Source organism: Panulirus ornatus, chromosome 63, assembly GCF_036320965.1.
Source record: "Panulirus ornatus isolate Po-2019 chromosome 63, ASM3632096v1, whole genome shotgun sequence".
Taxonomy (NCBI): Eukaryota; Metazoa; Arthropoda; class Malacostraca; order Decapoda; family Palinuridae; genus Panulirus; species Panulirus ornatus.
In genome coordinates, this window is record NC_092286.1 from 14482755 (window position 1) to 14498919 (window position 16165).

Consider the following 16165-nt stretch of genomic DNA (forward strand, 5'->3'; position numbering starts at 1 on the left):
TTAGGGAGAATAAAAAGATGTTCTGGAAGGAGGTAAATAGGGTGCGTAAGACAAGGGAGCAAATGGGAACTTCAGTGAAGGGCGTAAATGGGGAGGTGATAACAAGTAGCGGTGATGTGAGAAGGAGATGGAATGAGTATTTTGAAGGTTTGTTGAATGTGTCTGATGACAGAGTGGCAGATATAGGGTGTTTTGGTCGAGGTGGTGTGCAAAGTGAGAGGGTTAGGGAAAATGATTTGGTAAACAGAGAAGAGGTAGTAAAAGCTTTGCGGAAGATGAAAGCCGGCAAGGCAGCAGGTTTGGATGGTATTGCAGTGGAATTTATTAAGAAAGGGGGTGACTGTATTGTTGACTGGTTGGTAAGGTTATTTAATGTATGTATGACTCATGGTGAGGTGCCTGAGGATTGGCGGAATGCGTGCATAGTGCCATTGTACAAAGGCAAAGGGGATAAGAGTGAGTGCTCAAATTACAGAGGTATAAGTTTGTTGAGTATTCCTGGTAAATTATATGGGAGGGTATTGATTGAGAGGGTGAAGGCATGTACAGAGCATCAGATTGGGGAAGAGCAGTGCGGTTTCAGAAGTGGTAGAGGATGTGTGGATCAGGTGTTTGCTTTGAAGAATGTATGTGAGAAATACTTAGAAAAGCAAATGGATTTGTATGTAGCATTTATGGATCTGGAGAAGGCATATGATAGAGTTGATAGAGATGCTCTGTGGAAGGTATTAAGAATATATGGTGTGGGAGGCAAGTTGTTAGAAGCAGTGAAAAGTTTTTATCGAGGATGTAAGGCATGTGTACGTGTAGGAAGAGAGGAAAGTGATTGGTTCTCAGTGAATGTAGGTTTGCGGCAGGGGTGTGTGATGTCTCCATGGTTGTTTAATTTGTTTATGGATGGGGTTGTAAGGGAGGTAAATGCAAGAGTCCTGGAAAGAGGGGCAAGTATGAAGTCTGTTGGGGATGAGAGAGCTTGGGAAGTGAGTCAGTTGTTGTTCGCTGATGATACAGCGCTGGTGGCTGATTCATGTGAGAAACTGCAGAAGCTGGTGACTGAGTTTGGTAAAGTGTGTGGAAGAAGAAAGTTGAGAGTAAATGTGAATAAGAGCAAGGTTATTAGGTACAGTAGGGGTGAGGGTCAAGTCAATTGGGAGGTGAGTTTGAATGGAGAAAAACTGGAGGAAGTGAAGTGTTTTAGATATCTGGGAGTGGATCTGTCAGCGGATGGAACCATGGAAGCGGAAGTGGATCATAGGGTGGGGGAGGGGGCGAAAATTTTGGGAGCCTTGAAAAATGTGTGGAAGTCGAGAACATTATCTCGGAAAGCAAAAATGGGTATGTTTGAGGGAATAGTGGTTCCAACAATGTTGTATGGTTGCGAGGCGTGGGCTATGGATAGAGATGTGCGCAGGAGGATGGATGTGCTGGAAATGAGATGTTTGAGGACAATGTGTGGTGTGAGGTGGTTTGATCGAGTAAGTAACGTAAGGGTAAGAGAGATGTGTGGAAATAAAAAGAGCGTGGTTGAGAGAGCAGAAGAGGGTGTTTTGAAATGGTTTGGGCACATGGAGAGAATGAGTGAGGAGAGATTGACCAAGAGGATATATGTGTCGGAGGTGGAGGGAACGAGGAGAAGAGGGAGACCAAATTGGAGGTGGAAAGATGGAGTGAAAAAGATTTTGTGTGATCGGGGCCTGAACATGCAGGAGGGTGAAAGGAGGGCAAGAAATAGAGTGAATTGGAGTCATGTGGTATACAGGGGTTGACGTGCTGTCAGTGGATTGAAGCAAGGCATGTGAAGCGTCTGGGGTAAACCATGGAAAGCTGTGTAGGTATGTATATTTGCGTGTGTGGACGTGTGTATGTACATGTGTATGGGGGGGGAGGGTTGGGCCATTTCTTTCGTCTGTTTCCTTGCGCTACCTCGCAAACGCGGGAGACAGCGACAAAGTATAAAAAAAAAAAAAAAGAAAAAAAAAAAAAAAAAAATATATATGTATATGTGTGTGTGTGTATATATATGTATACGTTGAGATGTATAGATATGTATATTTGCATGTGTGGACGTGTATGTATATACATGTGTATGTGGGTGGGTTGGGCCATTCTTTCGTCTGTTTCCTTGTGTTACCTTGCTAACGCGGGAGACAGCGACAAAGTAAAATAATAATAATTACTCTATTATGCGATGAATCTTGAAAATATCTTTATTTCCTTGTATTTCTTTTGTATACAGGAAGAAGTGGAAGAAGAGGAACCTGAGGAACTTGGAGATCGTCGTGCTCGTTCCAAAAAGGAAGTTGACTACTCGGATAGTTTGACAGAGAAGGAGTGGCTCCGAGCTATTGGGGTGAGTATTGAGACATAATTCTTGTCTTTGGTGTGAATTTTGCATTGTCTGCTGTTTTATGTAGTAATCAGATTGGAGTAGTAATGTTCTTTATGTTTATTTTTTACTTAATGTGTGTTCAGTATATGAGTTGTGAGAAATATTAAGTTGTGAAATGTACTTATTGACAATAGATTTGTGTTGTTGTGAAATGAGGTAGAATCAGGTTTAGCACAAATAAGTACACCCTTATGTTTCTTCAGGTTCATTATTTTTATGTTTCCTCTGGTTTAGTATGTTACTGCCATGAGTTTTAAAATAATGGACTGAAATTAGAAAATTTGTCTTTCAATCATTGTTGGAGATTAAATTTGTTATGATGTGTGACAGTCAGCTCATACAGTTATGATAATTCTTTATTCCATGCAGGCTGTTGAAGAGGATGGGAAGGAGGTAAGGGGTATTGTGTGTATGTTGGCCTGTTTATGGGAATGTACAGTATGTGTAATATATAATTGTCAAGTCACTGATCATACAACACTGTTATTTCTTATCCCAATTACATTAAGTCGGTGATCATACAGATTGTTCAGACATTAACATTATGCTTGTGAAAAGCTGATTCACACTAGATATTTGTTTGATTTTTTCTTGGTTGAATGGCATGGCATTTGATTGTGTATTAAGTTCATTACAATTCTCTCACCATGAAAGTAAAAATGTGAATCTGATAAAAATTGAATTGCACTTAGGTAATAGGAAGTTTTTGTGAGGATGTTATGAAGTTTCATTAAATTGATGCAAGTTCAGAGTATGTTGAAATATTGATTTCATTTTTAGATGTTTTACTGGATAGATTATGAGTTACTTCAATTGACTTATTTTCAAGGTTTGTAGACTGGCATGTAAACCAATGAATTTTATACTAGAAAACTGGCATGTTTTGTAAACAGTAAAATTCCAGAGTTGCTCAGATCTGTGGTTAGGCATAAAAGCTAGTAAGACATAGATATCTCATGCAGCTGAGTCAAGAATTGGCTCACTTAATTGTATTTGCAAAACAGTGAGAATTGGCTGCATGGAAATTACAATAATTCCAGATTCTCTTCCATTATAGCACACCCTCCTCAACTTTTCCATACATGCTCCTATTTCTACTACACCTGACTCATACCCTATCATTTCTTATTCAGGCAAACCTCCTCACATCAAATATGGTACTGTATGCATCCATACAGTACCATAAAACTACAATACCATCCGTTATACCCATTTTTGCCTCACGCATACTCCTTAATGCACCCAGTACCTTAGCCCTCCTCACATAGTACATGACTTAATTTACCCCCTGTAGCTCTATTTTTATACCATGTCCACTCTTAGGTATACAAAACACTCCACTTCTTCCAGGTTTCTCCATTCAGACGGACGCTTCTTAGGAGTTTGATGAAAGCTGGGAATTGGAAAATCTCACTGTCACATTGAATGCTCAAAGTGTTACCAACATTTGTAAAAGAAAGATTATACTTACAATAAATATTGTGAGTGATTGACTTGTGAAAAGTGAACAAATGTGCCTAGGAATTAGAATTAAGAAGTGCAACTGAGAGAAAAGATATTTATTTTGCTTTGTTGCTGTCTCCCGTGTTAGCGAGGTAGCGCAAGGAAACAGATGAAAGAATGGCCCAACCCACCCACATACACATGTATATACATACACGTCCACACACACAAATATACATACCTACACATCTCAGTGTACACATATATATATACACACACAGACATATACATATATACATATATCCCTGGGGATAGGGGAGAAAGAATACTTCCCACGCATTCCTCACGTGTCATAGAAGGCGACTAAAGGGGACGGGAGCGGGGGCCAGAAACCCTCCCCTCCTTGTATTTTAATTTTCTAAAATAGGAAACAGAGAGAAAAGATAGATGTTCTAATATTTACAACCATTAGATACTAGAAACAGCTTAGTATTCAAATACTTCCTGGATATGTTATATCTGTATGCAAACAAGATAGTGTTATTTTCTAGTGTGAGGGGAAAAATTAAGAACTTTAGGTGTGGAATTGAATTAGGTAAACACCAGGACCATGCAGTTTTGACTAGGTCATCATCAAGAAGGAAACGTAAGGAAGAGACTGAGCAGGAAACAACTACCATTGGTCAGTAGTTTAAAGAATTGAAATAGTTATGAAACAGGATCAGAAGTTTACTCAAAGGTGAAAATTCTGAAGCTTAGGAATCAAACTAAAGACCATGAAAGAGGTCTTGAGATGTGACAAGAATTGAATGATCTCAGAAATGTAGTTGTCAGATATCATCTAAGAATTAAGTTAATGGAGGAGATTCAAGAGTTACATAATCAGAGAAAGAAAGATGAATTCATGAAAAAGCAGGCGAGGTCGGATATGTGTTTTCAAAATGCCTTAGAGACTTGAGGAAAGGATTGAGACATACTGAATCTGTTGGCAATAGTAGGGAGGGAGAGGCAGCTTTGGTAGCTGGTCAACAGGCTCAGATCATGAAGAATAATTTAATGATTGAACATACCCCTGGGATCATACTAATAGAGATGGATAGAGAATTCCATGAAGTTGTAGAAAGTGTAATATGCATGTTAGAGCTAGAGTTATCAAGAAAGTTTGTGGCTTGGTTGATGAAAGGTTCAGGAAAGTTCAGACATACAAGACCTTTGATCATTAAGTAAAAGGAAAACTTTAGAGAAAGTAAGAGACACAGAGGTTGACTGAAGGATCTAGCTGGAAAGTGGATGGCACCAAAAGATATGTAAAGCAGGAAGTGGGTAGATGGAAGTCACTAATTATTTTTGGTTGGAGGAAGATCATACTCCATTTAGGGAAGCAAGGGGAAAGAAAGAAGTAATACTTACCAAAATCTGTAGAACTGCTAGATGCAGTTTTACTTTTAAAAGAAAGGAGAAGAATTGGTTGTCATAATCAAGACATTAAGGGATGACCAGTTATAGTTATGTTTGACTTGGAGTCAACTAGCCTAGAGGTCCTTACTCGAAAATGTTCAAAACAAAGTGGGGAATTCAGTGGGATGTTCATTATATATGGTGCATCAGAGGAAGAGAGGGAGGAAAGCAAAGATTGCAGTCAAAAGTTTATAAATTGGAGATGTTAAGCGAGACAAGAGAACAGAACAGCATTACGGGGGGGTAGAACCATTCTGAAATGGTAACATACAACTGAAAGTGATGTATACAACCAGTAATGGATTAGTAGTTGATGGGAAAGAGCTGGAATTCAAGGATTGTATAAGGGAAAGTGCACCTGATGTTCTAGGAGATGTGGAAACTTTTCAATAATGAAAAAGATAAAATCTCACCTGTCTGCCCTGAAGGGTGCATGATAGTGAGGAAGGAAAAAGAAGGTAAAGGAAGGGGAGGGTTGGCCTCTTAATTAAAGATTACCATAAGTTTAAAAAAGAAGTGGAGCATGACCCATTTAGAAAATACATAAGAGGAAGAGTAACTGTTAGGATGAAGTGCATACTGTTGTTATTATATTGTCTCCAAAGAATTTGATGAATTAGAACAAATATACAGTGATAACAATGAAGGAAAAATTTTAGTGGTAGGTGAAGCCGTAAGGCAACCTCTTTATAGAGATAGTAAAGTACTAGTAAAGGAATATTTCACTTATAAAGAGATAGACAAGGGGAATTCGGATTCTCATGGTGACTAGGAGTCATAGAGATGCAAGTTTTTAGAGTGTATGCTGGAAAATTCACTATATCAGCTTGTCATACAGCATTAGAAGGACACATCATCATTGCTAGATCTTATCTTCACTCGTACCTCGCTGATGCAGGAAATGGCGATTGAGTATAATAGAAAAATTAGAAAAAGTGATCATATAATACTCTAGCTTAACTGTGTGGCGAATAAGGATATTAAAGGAGTAGAGGTGAGGCAGGACATAAAGATATATAATTGTGGAAACAATGCAAACCTCAACTCATTCTTTGGTAACATAAATTGGGATATGGAGTTCTAGGAGCTTGGAACTAGGGCTTTGTGGTGACTCATTTAATAGAAGTTACAGAGATGGAGTAGGAACATGGGCACCTTTATCCTTAAATATGGAGGAAATGGTAAGAAAGAGGAAGAATATTTTATTAAAAGTTGTCAAAAAGCAAAGATGCTTTGAGATATGCTTTGATGAAGATATAGATGGCAGCTTTCCTGTGAGTCAGCATTTGCAAGGTATAAGAGAGCAAGGATTTAGTAGTATACTAGAATAAGAAAGGAGGATCAAAGAAACTTTGAAAAGAATAATGTGGACAAGGCTGGAGAAAATCCAAAACTTTTCCTTGTATCCACCAGGAGTCAGTTGTCAGTTGTAAGCAGCTAATCAGGCCAAGGGATTCATGGGGTGAAATTGTTAAGGATGATGTAAGTGTTTGTGAGGAACTGAATAACAAGATGAAAATTATGTTCACAGTAGAAGAGATTATAGACCCATCACCAGTGAGATGGAATGGGGAGGATGTTTTCAGAAAACATTAAGGTGTTTTGAAAAGACCAACAGAATACTTAAAAGTCTTGACACATGCAAGGCTCATGGTCCTGATGAAATTTTGATATTTACTGAAGATCTTTGCTGATACACTGGATAAACCTTCAGAGATACTGTTCAAGATGTTGTTGGAGAGAGAAAGTGTCAAGTGAATAGAGAAAGATGATTATCATACCTACCTATAAGAAAGGAGACCAGGAAGAGTTACTGAGCTACAGACTGCTCTCCTTGTTGAATGTAGTCTATAAAATATAGTTAAAAAGCAAGTGAATGACTTTCTACAGAGAAAATACTGAAAGAAGAAATTCACAGTTTTAGGGAAAGAAGGTTGTGTGTACCAGACATATAAGATTTCTATGAGAGAGTGAGATATCTCTTTAACAAAAGGGAAGGCTGGGTGGATTGAATGTATCTAGACTGCCAGAAAATGTTTGACACTGTAACTGCAAGGGGGGCTGATTAAGAAGTTGGATCATCAGGCAGGGAAACTTCATTAATGGAAAGATTATCTTGGTGAAAAGAAACAGAGGACATGTGTCAGGGGATTTTTCTCCAAATGGCTTGAGGTGATAAGCAGTGCCACAGGATTCTTCTTTGGGACCTTTGCTCTTCTTGATCTGTTTAAATGACTTCCCTGATGGTATGGATTCTTACTTGAATATGTTTGCACATGATGTGAATATTATGAGGGAAATGAAGAGTGAGGAGGATCACATCAGCTTACAAGGGGACCCAAATAGAAAGACTTCAAAGTTGGTGTAATACATGGTTGATGAAGTACAACCCAAGCAAATGTAAAGTAATAAAGTCAGGAAAAAGTGAAAGAAGGCCTGAATATGATTATTATCTAGCAGGAAATAAGCTTCAGGGTTCTGTTTGTAAGAGACTTGGGCAGTGACATTGTTTCTAACCTGTTCCCAGAGTCCCATATTAGGAGCACGGTTTAGGAGGCAAACTTGTTTCTAACCTGTTCCCAGAGTCCCATATTAGGAGCACAGTTTAGGAGGTAAACTGTCTGCTGGCAAATATTAGAGTAACTTTAAAGTGCATCTATTAGGAAATATTTAGCAAGCTGTTCCTATCCTACATAAGGCCAAACTAGAATATGCTTCTCAAGTTTGGTCACCTCACCAAAAGAAGCATAAAGAATTCAGAGAGATGGTCCAAAGGAGGCTAAAGGCTTTAAATTTGCCCACCATGGAAGAGAGAAGGGTGAGAGATGACCTGATCACAAGCAATTCTTCTATATATGCAGGGATTGAACAACCAGAGGACATAACATCAAATGAAGTAAGAAACTTGTTAAAAATGATTTAAAGATGTGCTTTTATAGTATAAGAGTAGTGGACAAATGGAATAGAATGATTCAGGACAAGTCAGTGCAGACAGGTTACATAAATTTGAGATGTATGTTAGAGAATTTGCAAGAGACAGTTATCCATGAATGTAAAACTCCCTCCCCTTACTGCACAAATAGGTAAATGATTACAGACAGACATACAGGTCATCATGAAAGTGAAAAGTGAGGAGGATTGCAATGCTAACAGTGCTTTTCCAAAGAATTGAGTGCCTAGCATATTGAAGTGGTTTTGCATTGGTAGGATCCCATTCATTGTGTAATGTTGAGTGTTTGTGGTTTCCAAGCAGCCAATGATTGTTCTGAGAATAGTTTTGTAAAAGACTGAAGTGGTCTGTCATCACAGGAAAATAGTGTCTTATGGCAAGTATTAGGATAGCTTTCAAGTACATGGATAAGGAAATGCTTAGTAAGCTGTTCATATCTTGCATAATGCCACAACTAGAATATGTTTGGCCATTGAACCTAAAGAAGCACAAATAGAAAAGGTCCTGATGAGTGCAGCAGAGATGGCGCCAGAATTGATAGTGTTGAGTTACAGTGTAAGGCTGGAGGCTTCATATTTGCCCACCATAGAAGAGAGAAAAGCAAAGGGTGACCTGATCACACCCTTTAAAAGTTTTTAAAAGAAATTGATGATGTAGACAGTTCACAGTTCTTTAAAAAATGTAAGGATAGAACAACCATTAGACATATTATGAATTTAAGCAACGGACTTCTTAAAAAGATGTAAAGAAATACTTTTAAGGTATAAGAGTGATGGATGAATGGAGTAAGATGACTGAGGACATGATTAATACAAACACCATTTATAAATTTGAAAATTTGTTTGACTGTAGAGAATGCTTAAGGGATTGGGCCTCATGAGTGTGAAACTTTCTTCCCTTACATTACAAATAGGCAATCACAAGTAGTTGATTACAGACAGACAGACACTATCCCAATCTCCAATTCTTTTTCAGTGCACAAATTGAAAAGCTGTTCCTCACTTTGATTTATAAAGGGTCCCCATAACCCCAGTGTAACTTTTAGCTGCCACATCACCCACACTTGTTTTCAAACCCCTTAGAATGAAGACTTGATTTCTTGCATTAGATATGTTGAAGCAAGCCTTCACCATCTCTGAGAAAACTCCCCTATCTTCTTCAGTACTTTCTTTACCAGGTGCATAAGCATACATAATCACCCTCCTCTCATTGTCTTCTTTCATTCTCACCCACATCAGTCTTAAGTTCATTTATTTACAGTCTTTAACACAAATATTGCTCCTCCTCCTTCAGTAGTATCATTGCCTTCTGTACTCATCCTCCCACTGACTGCAGGCTTAACCCCGTAAATGTTCATTGATATCTAGAATATCCAGGTTCCTCTTATCAGATATATTTATATTCATTTTGCTTTGTCGCTGTCTCCCGCGTTAGCGAGGTAGTTCACACTCAGTTTCTAGCTGTCATGTAATAATGCACTGAAACCATAGCTCCCTTTCCACATCCAGATATAACATATTTCCCTCTTCTCATCTTGGTTACAACCATGCACTTTCAGATTATAGCCTGAGTGTTTGAGAAACACTTCTTGCCTGATTCTTTTTTGTTTTTGCTTTTGAAAGCATTAATGCTTAGTGAAGATATATTTTGCTTATGTATCATATTTCAAGTTTGGAACAAGAAATCTCATTACCGTCTTGAGCCTTTGAATAGGTAATGATATTCAGGCTACTGAGAGAATTTTTTGTTTGAAAACAAACTTGGTACAAAAGTTGCAAGTGTGTGAGCTCTTTTTTTTTCTTTTTTACTTTACAGTTTAACGATGTATAAGATTTAAGAACTGGAACTCCATTTATATTGTAAGATGTTAGATAGTCAGGTATTTTACTTGGATTTTGCCCAATTATCATAAAAGAATTTTTATGAGTTTATATAACTTTCTTTTTTCTGATCATAAACTTGTTGCAGGCTATGGAAGAAGAGGAGGAGGAAGTCAATGGTAGTAAGAATAAGAGAGGCTCAAAGGGAAAGCGTAAGCGACATGATGAAACAGACAATGATGATGATCCTAAACCCAAGAAACGTGGACGTCCTGCTCGAGAGAAACCAGGACCTAAAAATAAACGATTAATTCGTCAGTTGAAACGTCTAATGCATATTGTTATAAAGTATGAGGATAGGTAAGTAGTATTTGCCTTAAATTATAGGATTTGTGATGTAAGAAAACCAGTTTGCTCTGGAGGATCGTTGACTTTGTTATCTGTAAGAATCTTGTACTTTCTTTAATTTCTTTGTATACACTGAACATTACATTATTCAATCAGTAGTTTGAAAAAAAAATCCCATTGAGTGACAGTGTCTTGGGTTACATTCACTTAGCCATCTTGATAATTTCCTGAACACACTTGAACTAGACGTTGTTTTTCTGCATCTGCATTACCGGTTTCTTTGCCTTTCGTATTTAGATATATATTTTTTTATCTGTTCATACTCCCTTGAGTATTTTTTCAGACACTGTATGCTGATGCAGCCCATACTATTCTTGCACATTTTTGATGCCTTTGTGCAAGTAACTAGAGACTTGCAACTTTGAAGTTGTACCCCACAAAGGAGCAGGGAAATCTTGAGAATACTAGTACTTTCTAGTATTTTAGGGAGAATAAAAAGATGTTTTGGAAGGAGGTAAATAAAGTGCGTAAAACAAGGGAGCAAATGGGAACTTCAGTGAAGGGCGCAAATGGGGAGGTGATAACAAGTAGTGGTGATGTGAGAAGGAGATGGAGTGAGTATTTTGAAGGTTTGTTGAATGTGTTTGATGATAGAGTGGCAGATATAGGGTGTTTTGGTCGAGGTGGTGTGCAAAGTGAGAGGGTTAGGGAAAATGATTTGGTAAACAGAGAAGAGGTAGTAAAAGCTTTGCGGAAGATGAAAGCCGGCAAGGCAGCAGGTTTAGATGGTATTGCAGTGGAATTTATTAAAATAGGGGGTGACTGTATTATTGACTGGTTGGTAAGGTTATTTAATGTATGTATGACTCATGGTGAGGTGCCTGAGGATTGGTGGAATGCGTGCATAGTGCCATTGTACAAAGGCAAAGGGGATAAGAGTGAGTGCTCAAATTACAGAGGTATAAGTTTGTTGAGTATTCCTGGTAAATTATATGGGAGGGTATTGATTGAGAGGGTGAAGGCATGTACAGAGCATCAGATTGGGGAAGAGCAGTGTGGTTTCAGAAGTGGTAGAGGATGTGTGGATCATGTGTTTGCTTTGAAGAATGTATGTGAGAAATACTTAGAAAAGCAAATGGATTTGTATGTAGCATTTATGGATCTGGAGAAGGCATATGATAGATAGAGTTGATAGAGATGCTCTGTGGAAGGTATTAAGAATATATGGTGTGGGAGGCAAGTTGTTAGAAGCAGTGAAAAGTTTTTATCGAGGATGTAAGGCATGTGTATGTGTAGGAAGAGAGGAAAGTGATTGGTTCTCAGTGAATGTAGGTTTGCGGCAGGGGTGTGTGATGTCTCCATGGTTGTTTAATTTGTTTATGGATGGGGTTGTTAGGGAGGTAAATGCAAGAGTTTTGGAAAGAGGGGCAAGTATGAAGTCTGTTTGGGATGAGAGAGCTTGGGAAGTGAGCCAGTTGTTGTTCGCTGATGATACAGCGCTGGTGGCTGATTCATGTGAGAAACTGCAGAAGCTGGTGACAGAGTTTGGTAAAGTGTGTGAAAGAAGAAAGTTAAGAGTAAATGTGAATAAGAGCAAGGTTATTAGGTACAGTAGGGTTGAGGGTCAAGTCAATTGGGAGTTAAGTTTGAATGGAGCAAAACTGTAGGAAGTAAAGTGTTTTAGATATCTGGGAGTGGATCTGGCAGCGGATGGAACCATGGAAGCGGAAGTGGATCATAGGGTGGGGGAGGGGGCGAAAATCCTGGGAGCCTTGAAGAATGTGTGGAAGTCGAGAACATTATCTCGGAAAGCAAAAATGGGTATGTTTGAAGGAATAGTGGTTCCAACAATGTTGTATGGTTGCGAGGCGTGGGCTATGGATAGAGTTGTGCGCAGGAGGATGGATGTGCTGGAAATGAGATGTTTGAGGACAATGTGTGGTGTGAGGTGGTTTGATCGAGTAAGTAACGTAAGGGTAAGAGAGATGTGTGGAAATAAAAAGAGCGTGGTTGAGAGAGCAGAAAAGGGTGTTTTGAAATGGTTTGGGCACATGGAGAGAATGAATGAGGAAAGATTGACCAAGAGGATATATGTGTCGGAGGTGGAGGGAACGAGGAGAAGTGGGAGACCAAATTGGAGGTGGAAAGATGGAGTGAAAAAGATTTTGTGTGATCGGGGCCTGAACATGCAGGAGGATGAAAGGAGGGCAAGGAATAGAGTGAATTGGATCGATGTGGAATACCGGGGTTGACGTGCTGTCAGTGGATTGAATCAGGGCATGTGAAGTGTCTGGGGTAAACCATGGAAAGCTGTGTAGGTATGTTTATTTGCGTATGTGGACGTATGTATACACATGTGTTTGGGGGTGGGTTGGGCCATTTCTTTTGTCTGTTTCCTTGCGATACCTCGCAAATGCAGGAGACAGCGACAAAGCAAAAAAAAAAAAAAAAAAAAAAAAAAAACTAGTACTTTCTGTCCATTGACAGTAACAGCTTTGTAGGTGTCTTCTTGCTTGCATTGTAACCATCTGAGAAGACCAGTTGCTTCTTCACTAAAACCCAAGTGGGCACAGCCTAGACATTATACATTATTTCCCTAATATCCTAGGGATCTAGATGGAGAGAGAGTTAATCACATGCTGTGGCCTGATTCAAGAATCATCTCTTTGATAACAGCTCCAATGGTAAACCCCAAACTCAAGATTCCTGGAAAAGGAAACTACTGAATGTATTAATTGCTGTTTCATTGGTTCTTGAAAGACTGCCAAAAGAATTTCATGCCTTATGCCATTCAGATATCTAGGAGCTTTTGGACTTCTTTGGATATTATCAAGTGGAACATTATTTGTGCTCACAGAAATCTTGAAACCTCTTTTGGCAAGAATATCTCTACATGGATTAAGAAACATTTTTTGGCTTAACCTGAGCTAGATCACATGGTTTGAGAAAGATGGCCTTAGCCCAGTGATTGTGAATCTACTCTATATCTTCTTGAGAGTTCTCTTATGGGAGACAGATTGTAACGTGCTCCCATTTTACCATTGAAGATAATTAACTTTACCCAAAAGTCTTTTATAGACCTTCCCTCTTCATGTTCTCTTATGTTCATGGTACACATCTTAGAGGAGTGTAGGTTTTGAAAAACTGAAAAACATTTTCCTCCTGAGGGAGTGTTAAGTGAGCAGTTTTCCTGTTCTTTTTGCCCCTCCCTGCCTTACCCTCCCCTTTTTGAAAAACTTTTATCTGTACCAAATGTGACTGCTTTGGGTTGATCCTGACAGCCTATGAATTCTGAGCTGTGACCTGCTAGGAGCAAGTGATTCACTGACTTCATCTTTGTGGCCCAAAATGAGTGAGTTGGGAGGATGGGGATGATGGGGAATCTAGTGATTTGTTTCCAGAATTATGATTTTTTTATTATACATAATCAATGTTTCCCACGTCAACGAGGTAGCGCTAGGAAACAAAGAATGGCCCATCCACTCATGCGCATGTATTTGTAAACGCCCTTTTTTTTTTTTTTTTTTTTTTTTTTTTTTTTTTTTTTTTTTTTTTTTTATACTTTGTCGCTGTCTCCCGCGTTTGCGAGGTAGCGCAAGGAAACAGACGAAAGAAATGGCCCAACCCTCCCCATACACATGTACATACACACGTCCACACATGCAAATATACATACCTACACAGCTTTCAATGGTTTACCCCGGACACTTCACATGCCTTGATTCAATCCACTGACAGCACGTCAACCCCTGTATACCACATCGCTCCAATTCACTCTATTCCTTGCCCTCCTTTCACCCTCCTGCATGTTCAGGCCCCGATCACACAAAATCCTCTTCACTCCATCTTTCCACCTCCAATTTGGTCTCCCTCTTCTCCTCGTTCCCTCCACCTCCGACACATATATCCTCTTGGTCAATCTTTCCTCACTCATTCTCTCCATGTGCCCAAACCATTTCAAAACACCCTCTTCTGCTCTCTCAACCACGCTCTTTTTATTTCCACACATCTCTCTCACCCTTACGTTACTTACTCGATCAAACCACCTCACACCACACATTGTCCTCAAACATCTCATTTCCAGCACATCCATCCTCCTGCGCACAACTCTATCCATAGCCCACGCCTCGCAACCATACAACATTGTTGGAACTACTATTCCTTCAAACATACCCATTTTTGCTTTCCGGGATAATGTTCTCGACTTCCACACATTTTTCAAGGCTCCCAAAATTTTCGCCCCCTCCCCCACCCTATGATCCACTTCCGCTTCCATGGTTCCATCCGCTGACAGATCCACTCCCAGATATCTAAAACACTTCACTTCCTCCAGTTTTTCTCCATTCAAACTCACCTCCCAATTGACTTGACCCTCAACCCTACTGTACCTAATAACCTTGCTCTTATTCACATTTACTCTCAACTTTCTTCTTCCACACACTTTACCAAACTCCGTCACCAGCTTCTGCAGTTTCTCACATGAATCCGCCACCAGCGCTGTATCATCATATACAAACGCCCATATACAAACATATACATAGGGTAGGGGAGGAGGCAAAAATTCTGGGAGCCTTGAAGAATGTGTGGAAGTCGAGAACATTACCTCGGAAAGCAAAAATGGGTATGTTTGAAGGAATAGTGGTTCCAACAATGTTGTATGGTTGCGAGGCATGGGCTATGGATAGAGTTGTGCGCAGTAGGGTGGATGTGCTGGAAATGAGATGTCTGAGGACAATATGTGGTGTGAGGTGGTTTGATCGAGTAAGTAATGTAAGGGTAAGAGAGATGTGTGGTAATGAAAAGAGTGTGGTTGAGAGAGCAGAAGAGGGTGTTTTGAAATGGTTTTGTCACATGGAGAGAATGAGTGAGGAAAGATTGACCAAGAGGATATATGTGTCAGAGATGGAGGGAACGAGGAGAAGTGGGAGACCAAATTGGAGGTGGAAAGATGGAGTGAAAAAGATTTTGAGTGATCGGGGCCTGAACATGCAGGAGGGTGAAAGTTGTGCAAGGAATGGAGTGAATTGGAACGATGTGGTATACCGGGGTCGACGTGCTGTCAGTGGATTGAATCAGGGCATGTGAAGTGTCTGGGGTAAACCATGGAAAGTTCTGCGGGGCCTGGATATGGAAAGGGAGCTGTGGTTTCAGTGCATTATTACATGACAGCTAGAGACTGAGTGTGAACGAATGGGGCCTCTGTTATCTTTTCCTAGCGCTACCTCGCACACATGAGGGGGGAGGGTGTTGTTATTCCGTGTGTTTTGGGGTGGCGATGGGAATGAATAAAGGCAGACAGTATGAATTATGTACATGGGTATATATGTATATGTCTGTGTGTGTATATATATGTATACATTGAGATGTATAGGTATGTATATGTGCTGTGTGTGGATGTGTATGTATATACATGTGTATGGGGGTGGGTTGGGCCATTTTTTCGTCTGTTTCCTTGCGCTTCCTCGCTAACACGGGAGACAGCGACAAAGCAAAATAAATAAAATAAAATATCCATATCACCATATACATACACACACAGAGGCATTTACAAATATACACCTGTGTATATTGATACTTGCTTGCCTTCATCCCTTCTTGTCGCTATCCTGCTACACAGGAAACAGCATCGCCACCCCCTTGCTTCAGCGAGGCTGCACTAGGAAAACAAACAAAAAAGGCCACATTTGTTCACACTCAGTCTCTAGCTGTCATGTAATGCACTGAAACTACTGCTCCCTATCCTCATCCATGCCCCAC

General features: G+C 39.6%; 1 protein-coding gene across 5 annotated transcripts in view; it reads left to right on the forward strand.

Annotated features, from left to right (window-relative positions):
- brm (ATP-dependent helicase brm) overlaps positions 1-16165 on the forward strand; it is a 146754-nt gene that overhangs the window by 103997 nt on the left and 26592 nt on the right. For 3 of the 5 annotated variants that reach the window (XM_071656510.1, XM_071656511.1, XM_071656512.1), the window contains exons 19-21: positions 2237-2350; positions 2759-2782; positions 10209-10420. In XM_071656510.1, the coding sequence (XP_071512611.1) occupies positions 2237-2350; positions 2759-2782; positions 10209-10420 (350 nt within the window). The remainder of the gene's footprint in view (positions 1-2236; positions 2351-2758; positions 2783-10208; positions 10421-16165) is intronic. The other 2 variants (XM_071656513.1, XM_071656514.1) reach the window with 1 other exon arrangement.